The sequence below is a fragment of the Eptesicus fuscus genome, chromosome 6 (genome assembly GCF_027574615.1).
Source record: "Eptesicus fuscus isolate TK198812 chromosome 6, DD_ASM_mEF_20220401, whole genome shotgun sequence".
NCBI classification, from domain to species: domain Eukaryota; kingdom Metazoa; phylum Chordata; class Mammalia; order Chiroptera; family Vespertilionidae; genus Eptesicus; species Eptesicus fuscus.
Genome location: NC_072478.1, coordinates 3199276 through 3209331, shown reverse-complemented (window position 1 = coordinate 3209331; position 10056 = coordinate 3199276). Strand labels below are relative to the sequence as shown.

The window sequence follows — 10056 nt, the reverse complement described above, 5'->3', positions numbered from 1 at the left end:
GAACATATTTGCCAATGATACATCCGATAAGGGTTTAATCTCCAAAATTTATAGGGAACTGATACATCTTAACAAAAGGAAGATAAACAATCCAATTAAACAATGGGCAAAAAAACCCCAATAGACACTTCTCCAAAATGGACATACTGGTACAGATGGAAAAGTGCTCACAGTCACTGCTCATCAGAGATGCAAATCAAAATGACAATGAGGTACCATCACACCTGTCAGAATGGCTACCATCAACAAATCAATGAATGACAAGTGCTGGCGAGGATGCGGAGAAAAAGGAACCCTCATGCACTGCTGATGGGAATGCAGACTGATGCAGCCACTGTGGAGAACAGTATGGAGTTTCCTCAAAAAGTTAAAAATGGAACTGCCATTTGACCCAGTAATCCCACTTCTAGGAATATATCCCAAGAAACTAGAAACACCAATCAGAAAGGATATATGCACCCCTATGTTCATAGCAGCACAACCTACAATAGCTAAGATCTGGTGCAGCCTCTTTATCTCATCAAGAGCTGAATGGCTTCATCCCTGTGAGGGCTTGAACCTTCCGCCTTCTTGGCATCCGCTCAAAGGGAAATATTCATGCGCACTTGCCCTTTGATCGGGAGGTTACTGTGTTTTAATCCACACCGTCAATTATGCTAGGTCCAGTGGTTTTCCTTGACAATCATAAAAATTACAGCAGCTAAGGGAAAAACAATAATTCTTTTATAATTATTTCACTTTGGGAGATAAGAACAGGAAAACAAATATAAAACGAGTTCACAAACGCTCGAGAAAGTAACGACTTTGTTCAGGGGATTGCTGGTCCCACAGCAAGAACATTCTGGTCCCAACGCCTCTCAGCTTCGTTTCCCAACGAAGCCAACAGGGTTAGCAGCCTGACTCGTAAAGGCGGAGTCTTGAGAGAGGTGGGGTTCCCTCTGCAGTGACTGCAGAGCCCAGAGAAGGCAGGCGGCCAGGAGCAGCCCCCCACCCCCCCACGCACACACCCCCGCCCACAGCAGCCAGGAGGGACCGCTGAGGCAGGATGCGGCCGGTCCCGGGAGACCATGAGCAGGTGTCCTGCTGCTCAGAGGACACAGCAAGCGCCTCGCCTCGGGCGTTCTCCCATTCTCCGGAGCAGGATCCATGGCCAGAAGGCTGGAGGCTCACTGTCACTGCACCCTCACCGGCCACGTCTCTCCCGTCCACTATCCTCGATGCCTGGGAGCATCCTGCCAAGACGGAGCGGGCACGGTGAGGGCACTTGCTGCTCCTTGGTGTTTCCTCTTTTCCTTGCACCCAGTGAGTAGGCTCAACCCTTAAAAAAAAATACAAAACCAGCATGAACGCTCTCCCCGCTGGCCTGCTCCAGCGAAGTCAGCGCCGTCTCTGAAAGCCCGCCCAGCATGTGCATCACAAACGGGTTAATCTTGACGCGGCACTATCAGCGTTAGGGGGCAAGGTCCTAGGCTACACGTGTTTATTGTAAACCGTCAGCGGGGCTCGTTTTAAGTAAAGATAACGAACTGTAAAGAGTCACGAGTCACTCCCGACAGCACCCACGCGGTCCGGTGGCGGCGGGGCGTGAGCCTCCTGAGACTCGGGTGGGAGTCGCTCCAGGCCGGGGACTCACTCCTGCCCTCGCAGTCACCCTCTTCTCTTTATGACAGCAGAGCCTCCTCTCCCCGACGCCAGATCTCAGGGAGGAGGTTCCCACAGAGCAGAGAAGTCCGGGAGGCAGGCCCTTCAAGCAAGCATCCAGAGCCAGCCCGGCAGCCTCCCGCGCTGAGCCACAGGAAACGCCCGCCGTTAGCGGTTTCCCGGTCTTTAGACATTTCTGTTTGTATAAAATGTTGGTGGAAACCTTTGCTATTCGGCCATTGATCTGAATTCAAATTTATTCTGGAGTGCTGCAGTCACAGCGATGAAAACTGTCTACACTCAGTCACGTTTGCAAACAGCTTCCTCAAGTTCAGGAGACTTGCTTATCTGCTTGTCAAGAATGCAACAACCCACTGAAAGCAGGAACTCAAATAATTACTCTGCACGAACGTTCATAACAACACTACTCACAATAGCCAGACGATGGGCGTGACCCAAACAAGGATGGATAAACGCCTTGTGGTACATGCACACAAGGGAATATTATTCGGCCATGAAAAAGGCACGAGGAGCTGAAGCATGCTACAACAGGGAGGGACCTCAAAAACACTATTCTCAGCGACAGAAGCCGGACACAGAAGGCCACACAGCATGAGGCTCCGTGTGTGGGGAATGTCTGCCATAGGTAAACACACAGGAACAGGAAGCAGGCTGGCAGTCACCAGCATACGGGCACGGGGGGATGGAGGGTAACAGCCTATTGTGTTCGGGCTCCTTCTGGCCGGACACTCGGTTTGGGACCACACGGGAAGGGTGGTCACGCAGCACCGTGAATGTGCGAATGCCCTGGGAATTTCACCCCAATTAAAAAAAAAATATGCCAACTGCTATGACTTAGAAGTAAGGCAGGAATAGTTCCATAGGGGTCAATTTTATGTCTTTCCCATCATAAACAAAACTTTAAAGGGGCAGAAAAATTAATGTGATAAAAATTCTTATTCATTTTTGAAAAGCTAAATTTCCATGACCATATTCAATTTCTCTTAAGTTTTAAAAGTTTGAGGAAGATGACAGAAAAGAAGAACAGAAGGATGGAGACAAGGTCTACAGCAATTAATTTTTGCTTTGCCCTGACTGTAAAAGCAGATGAGGTGAATCCTCGGGGTTCACTTTCCACAGCCCCTGCATATGTTTTTAAAAGCTAAACTTAGCGGAGCCCTTTCTGGTAGCAATCAGAATGAATGCCTGAGTCATTATTGAATAGTCTATCTCTATATGTGCTATGAATTTGTAGCTGCAGAAATAGATGACTCAGGAATCCGAAACTTAGATTCCACGGGAGCCATGTAATCGAATGTCTTGTTTCAGCTACTAATGTTCCAGATGGCACCGCCTCTGCTGCCACTCCCATGAGAAAATAGAAGTGATTTTTCCAAATGGAAAATTTTTAAGGATTTTTCAGCAGGAAATAACAGATGCCCTCTCTTGGTGATCCTCAACGGAGCCTTGCTGGTGCCCTCCTACGCCGAACTGACGGCGAAGATGACTTGGGCTCCTAGGAAGCCGCACAGGGAGGCACAGTGCACAGGAGGGGCACTAAGAGGCGTGGTGTCATTTCTAGAAACACTCACAGTCTCTCCAGGAAAACTGTCCCATGTGTGGTGTGCTCTCAGTTACGCCAGCTCAGCAAACACTGACCTCTATGCTAACGCGGTAATAGAGGCTAAGAAATGATCAAAACAGATGGATGCCTTTAAGAAACGTGTAATCTAATGAGAGCCACAGCACCCAAACCCTGTAACTCGACAGTGTTGAAGGTGAGAAAGAAGGGGCACGTGACAAAGGCAGACAAGGAAAGGAGCAGGGACCTGGGTTTGGGAAAACTGGCAGGAACGGTGTGTGGGCTGGCTTGGTAGGATGGATAAGGGTTCGATGGTGGGCAAGGTGGGCAAGGTGTCTCCGATGGTCTAGGCCTGTGTAACTACCCGGTCATCTTCAAAGAACTACAAACCACTTAATACTGACGGAAGACAAAGAGGAGGAGGGAGGGAGGAAGAAGCGGGTCGGGGAGGGGACATAAGACGAGAAGAAGGAGAAGGGGCAGAAAAGGAGGAAGTTAAGAAGCGAGAAGTAGCAGGAAACGAGGATGGGGAAGGAGGCTGGGGCCAGATTCAGGAGGACTTCGTTGAGCTTGAATCTCCTCTTCTCAGCGTCAGAGAGTCACTGAAGGCACTGGCCCTCCTGGGGCCTGACAGTCAGAGTTGTAAGGTCACTCTGGTGAGAATGTGGGAAAATCGCGGGGACCGCCTGATCCAGGTTGGAGGTGAGCGGTGCTTGAGCTAACAGAAGGCCGCTGGCCACGCTGCAGAGGAGGCCGACCTGAGCTGTCACCTGAGTGACCTGCGGGTCTGAAGGCCAGAGGCCAGCGGAGGCTCCAGGCAGCTGCGTGGCCTGGGCTTTGGGGGCGGAGCTGGAAGACGGGGAAGCGGACCAGTTCTGTCCTCGGGGGAGCACGCTGCTCAGCTCGGCACTGACTGAGGCCCAGACCTCAGCAGAGGTGCACAGTTAGGGATGTTGGGTGTAAATCAGAGTTTAAGACTCAGGGACAGATGGCATTGGCCAGAGAGAGAACGTAACGAGAGAGGAACCCATGCCCCTGCGGGGCTGGAAAGAAAATGCGTGGGAACAGGAGGACGCCCAGGGGAGCGTGGGGCCGGGAACTCGGGAGGAAATGGTTTCGAGGAGGAGACATGCACCCTGCACAAGGCCAGCGAGAAGGGGGGAGGCCAGGCAGGAGCGCGTTCTCGGATCTGGCCCGTAAGCGTGGGCAGCGGCAGTCTCGGTGGCTGGGACGCTGGGGCTCAAGGGGAGGGGAGGAAAGCAGAGGCCTGTGAGAATGTGTTACTTCATTTAGTAAGTGGCTACAATTTGTGCTGTAATGCTATGCCTCCAGCAAGATGCTGCAGAGGGAAGCAGTGGGGCATTCACCAGGGGAAGGAAAGTTCCAGAGCCTGTTTTAGGCCTCTTTTCAGTGTTTTTAATGTCCGTTCAGTCTGAGAACTGACCGCGGCATCTAGCCAGGTGGAACTCTGTGGTGACCGTGACAAGACGGCCGGTGGACCTGCCGTGTCCTTATGCTAACATCATGTCACCTGGGTCACTTACGGGAAGCCTACCAGGACCGATTTTTGTCCAGTCTGGTACCGGATGCAGACAGGGACGGTAAAACGTAGGGGAGGCTTGCTGGGACCTCTGGGAGGGCAGGCCGCCTCTCTCCCCAGAGAGCTCATGGAAGGACCACCTCTGCCTGAGGTCCAGGGGATCAGTGTCCCCAGAAATGGTTGGCAGCCATCTGACAATCCGGAGAAAACAACAGTTTTGCCAATAAAGGATAGAAGCGAGGCAGAAACCAGCACTGATGGCATATTGTAAACTTCATTGTGGACACTATGACAGATGTCCACGTGCCCCCAGCCACCCCGCTTTGCCCACCTCCACCCAGCCCCCCCTTCCCTCTGGCCATCCCCCTCTGTGGTCTGTGTCTGTGTCTGTGCCATGCACATATGTTCTCTGGCTAATCCCCTTTACCTTCTTTCCACCAGACACCCTCCCCGCCCGCCCCCTCGGGCAGCTGTCAGTCTGTTCCACGTGTCCACGCCTGTTTGACATAACTGACCTGCCAATTTTCACTTCACCTCTGCTTCTCCCCCCGCCAAAGTGGGCTTAGCCTAAGATAGATACACTAGCCAATAGATTGCTTTTTTCATGTGAGCCATATTAGATTTTTTGTTAACTAGCAAGAGACAATACTCCTGACCGCGCCATTTGTCACGCTGACATGCCATGAGCTGAGTCACAGGTAGGGCAGTGGCTACCAGAAGGATTTGGAAAGTCAATAAAAATAAGTCGCACCATAATCCATAGATTGCATACGGCCAAGTCCTACCTGCATCTGTTTCTATGCACCTTCTAACGTTAAAAGCATTCTAGTGATTTGCAAAATTAATTTTTAAAATCTAGAAATCGGTCCTAAGAGGCATCTGGGAAGAGAGTGATCAAAGGCGAATGCCTTGTGAACCCCGCCATTCCCAGTTGGAATGCGTGTCCATCCTGAGCCCACAGCTCAGGCGCTGGCCTCTGGTGTACGCAGGGATCCGGGTCTGAAAGGTCGGGCAGAGGAGACACTGCGCCCTTCCGACACGGGCGGGCACGAGTCTGAAAGCCAATCCCAGACCCTCCAGCCCAAGTTCACGCGTGGTGAGTGCTGGGGCAGGCCTCAAAGGCCTGTGCGCCCCACGCACCCAAGGTGGACCTGGCCCCTGTGGGGTTCTTTGTCCCCCGAAGCACAGGGGCTGTGACTGACAGACTGACTCCCCGTGTCTGAGGGTGAGGAAGTGCGGGCGCAGGAGGAATAGGGGGCTCTCTGCGGGCTAGACTCTGGTTCCCAGGAAGTCAGGCTTCACTTCCCCTCACTCATGGGATCACTGACACTCCGAGGTCTGCACCCAGGGCCACACCAAGAAGCAGCGACCTGTCAGGATGCCGTGAAAGAGGAGGTAACGCTGCAGGCAGGTGCCCAGGGAGGCAGCTGCTGGGTCTGTGACAAGGTGGACAGAGCCTGTGAGCAGGGTGCACACACGGCAGAAGTGTACATTTAAGCCTAAACAGATGGTGGTAGACTGGGCGTGTGATTTAAAATACTGAATAGAACATTTAGGAATGAAAGTGTAATGAGTTTAGAATGAAAGCATGTTTCTCAGCCAAACCCAGAGGCTGCGGACGGTGGCAGGGGGCCTGGGGTGGAGAGATGGAGGCCTGAAAGCATCAACTCCTCCGGGGGGTGGGGGCGCGGGAAGCCCAGGGGAGCGCTGCTGACGGGCCACCTCATGGGGGTGAGTGACCGTGAGCGGAGGGAGGCTCTGGCGGGGAAAGCGAAGCTGGCGTGTCCTTCACAACATGCACCTACACCACGTCTTCCCACCGCACACTTACATCTGTCACCAATTATCCCTCCGTAAAGGGGGGGGCGGGGAGGAGAGCAGGGGCTGCCGGGCCTCCCGGACCCTGTCCTCTGTGGGTCGGCACAGCTCCGCTTGTGTTTCCGTTCGAAGGAGAACACACAGGCCAGGCACCTTGTAAGGAACAGCAGAGAGACGCGTCTGACCTTGAGCAGAAGAGAGGTGCTTACGCGGGAAGGGGAACGGAGAAGAGTAGCTTGGACCGGCTAAGAAATACAATAAACTGCAAGACATGATGGAAAGAAGAGAACATTTAAGGAAAAGAAATCAAATATATGTCAATACGCTGAATGTCAATGCCATTAAAAGAGTCAGTCATATTGATTTAAAAAAAGGAGAAAAATAAGAAAACATTATTGTAAATAAGGTAATTAAAAACTAAAAAATAAACAAAATAACAAGAAAATGCCAGGTAAAAATTTAAAAGAGGAATAACAATGTCACTATCGGACGACACAGAACTCAGGGCAGGGTCTTCAGCGGCTACGCAGGAGACAGCACTGAACTGGCCCAGAGGGGAGTGATGCCACAGAGAACGGTCCCTGTGTGAATGCGCCGTCCGCAGGGGCTAAGAACAGAAGCAAAAGCTACGGCAATGAAAGGCGAGCCTGATCAAAACTCCATGCATCTCGGGAAACTTAAACAGATCTCTTTTCAAAGCAGACAGAGACCTAACAGCAGAGAGAGAGAGAGAGAGAGAGAGAGAGAGAGAGAGAGAGAGAGAGAAACTAACCAACGATGAAAAATGAATAGCTTATCTATCTGGACTGTAGAATCTAATATCCCTCTAAATTCTACCTCAGGGTAATCTCATTAGAGGGAGAAATGAGCCTGCACGAAGGGCTGGCCAGGCCTTTCCGGCAGCTCCTGCAGGAGGGAGGGAGGGGACCAAGGGAGAGGCAGGAAGAGGAGAGGAGGAGGAGGGAGAGGCCCAGAAGGAAGGAGGGAGGGAGGGAGGGAGGGAAAGAGAGAAGAGGGTGAAGATCCTGAGGAGGTGGAGAGAGAGGGTCAGGTAGGTGGGGGTGCGGGGAGGAAACCAGGGGGAGGGGGCCCCTATGTATGCAGTGTGCTCACTGAAGGGAATGTATGTGTTTTTAGACGCAACAGTCCTTAGCACTGAGACACATTTTTCTGCCCATTTATCACATGAAAAACAAAGAGAACATGGAAGGGACACACAACAGTACTCTAGGTTTGGGCCCTGCAGCCATTCCATTCTTCCCCTGAGAAAGCCTTGTTAGTGCCAAGCAGCTCCCGCCCAGCTCTCAGGCCCACCTCCGAGCAGGCGTTCAGTGAGCCTTTGAAAGCCCTGATGAACGCAGAAGACCTCACTCTCCTCGCTCCTTCTGCACATGCTGAACGGACCAAGGATGCTGGAGGAAAACAGACTGCCCCGTGTGCAAACACAGAGTTTTTCCAGTCAAACAAATGAGGTTCATACAATCTCAAACCCTAAGAAAGACAATAAGTGGGCCAAAGTATTTACATATGTCTAAGAACACTATTAATGCTTACGTCAAAGTAGCTGACTTCCTTTTTCTCCTCTCATCAAAGAGAAATAAGTAGTTTTGAATATTATACTATTTAAATCCTATTGTATTTGTTATTTACTTTTTCAAAAATACTATTATAAAGCTTTTTAAATACTTATAAGCTGGAAAAATTTTACGATGAAGGCCTATCTACTTTAATTCTACCGCTAATATCTTACTACCTTGTTTTATTCCATGTCATTCCATCCCTCTAGTCACCCAGTAATCCATCTTGCTTTTCACGCACTACAAACTACATGGAAATGCAGCCCACGTCTCCCTAAGTATGACACAAGCATGAGCAGTTCACTATTCGGCACGGACAAGGCACATTCATCTCCACTGCGGCCACAGTCAGACACGGGCACGGGTACTTGGTGTGGGAGCCTGTGTCTAGATACACGGCTCCTGCCCACGTCCAGAAAGTACGGAGACAGAGACATGGCTCCGTTCCGTCCTGAGGCTCCTGGGGAAAGGAGAGCCACAGAGGGGAGAAATAACCCTGCATTTCTGAGATGAAGAGGAGGGGCAAAAACTTCACTTTTCCTCCGAGCTCCTCCTCCTCTAAGCTATCACAGACTCTAAGAAACACAAAGCAGATCCTATGGTTTGTCAATAGGAGAAGGTTTAAGAGTTCTGCTACTTGAGCGATAGAGAAAATGATAAAGAAGCGCCTGAGCCCGGCATTGTCCAAACTTGGGTGCTACCTTCCCAAACATCTCCTTCCTTTTCTCACTCACCCCTCGCTCGGCAAAGGTTTGCACGCCTACTGAGAGCCACGCGCCCCGCAGTCTGCACCTCACGGGCCTGCTCTCCAGGCCGATGTCAGGGGGAGAGATGCTATGAAGAAAAATAAAGGCAGGACTGCGTCGTAGAGTGACAGAGACGTTCTCAGGGAAATCCTCTGGGAGAGGTGACATTTGAGCAGAGGTCTGGAGGCGAGGCCGGCAAGGGCGGCAGGTAGGAAAGCTGCTGGCAGGATGGCATCCGGGGTACCTGCGGACGGCGAGGCCCAGGGTCGGTGTGGCTGGAGTGTGTGGACACGGGTTGAAGAAGCTGCGACACGGGTCGAAGAAGCTGTGACACGGGTTGAAGAAGCTGCGACACGGGTTGAAGAAGCTGCGACACGGGTTGAAGAAGCTGCGACACGGGTTGAAGAAGCTGCGACACGGGTTGAAGAAGCTGTGACACGGGTTGAAGAAGCTGCGACACGGGTTGAAGAAGCTGTGACACGGGTTGAAGAAGCTGCGACACAGGTTGAAGAAGCTGCAGGGCCAGATCCTAGTTCAGTGAGACGAAGGGAAAAACAGAAGAGGATCAAGGTCTGACTCACCTTCTCAAAGAATCGCTGGCTGCTGGGCAAAGGACGGTCATGGGAAGGCAAGCGTGGGAGACAGAAATGAGAAAGAAGGTTCCAGCGGACCCCCAGGGGGCGAGGATGGGCCTGGGCGAGGGCAGGGTCCGTGGCAGCAGTGGACACATGGACGTGTCGGCCTGCTCTTAAACAGGCCACGTGAGGGGGCCACACGTGCTGACTGTATGGCTAAACCGTTTCTCACGCACCGTTCCTGTTTATCTCCCATGACCGTGACCCGGGGCGCACCCTTCTGCTCCTCCCTCCAGCAACCAATGTGAGAAGCCAGCGAGCAGGGACCTTTCTCGTTTCTCTCCATGGCCGTAAGTCACGCACGGAGGCCCATGCCTCCCATGCTTTGCTTTACAAGAATGGAACCCGATGATCCTGCTTTGCGGCGTGACTCTCTCCCGGTCTGCGCAGGCCTCACGTGATGTCATATAACCCTGGGCGTGACTGCCCAACTGCCTTCGCCATGGGACGCACCTCATCGAGGGAGTAACTCTCCCACCAGAGTCCCGGACGCGACCCCGTGGCCGCCTTCTCGTCA

General features: G+C 52.1%; 1 protein-coding gene across 1 annotated transcript; it reads right to left on the bottom strand.

The window, feature by feature from the left end:
- Nucleotides 1-888: 888 nt before the first annotated feature.
- On the bottom strand, nucleotides 889-9825 carry LOC129149545 (uncharacterized). The gene is made up of 3 exons (XM_054718302.1): nucleotides 9716-9825; nucleotides 9149-9418; nucleotides 889-1318 (listed from the first exon to the last, which is right to left on the bottom strand). The coding sequence occupies exons 1-3, from the start codon at nucleotides 9823-9825 to the stop codon at nucleotides 889-891; spliced, it is 810 nt and encodes a 269-aa protein (XP_054574277.1).
- Between the last annotated feature and the right edge of the window lie 231 nt (nucleotides 9826-10056).

Bases quoted from the DNA above. Each gene is read 5' to 3' on its own strand.
- LOC129149545 (XM_054718302.1), bottom strand. From the start codon at position 9,825: ATGGAGAGAAACGAGAAAGGTCCCTGCTCGCTGGCTTCTCACATTGGT. The intron at 9,419-9,715 runs GTGCGTGAGAAA...CTGGCCCTGCAG, and splicing joins ATGGGAGATAAACAGGAACG to CTTCTTCAACCTGTGTCGCA. The intron at 1,319-9,148 runs GTACCCCGGATG...TTTTTTTTTAAG, and splicing joins CTGGGCCTCGCCGTCCGCAG to GGTTGAGCCTACTCACTGGG.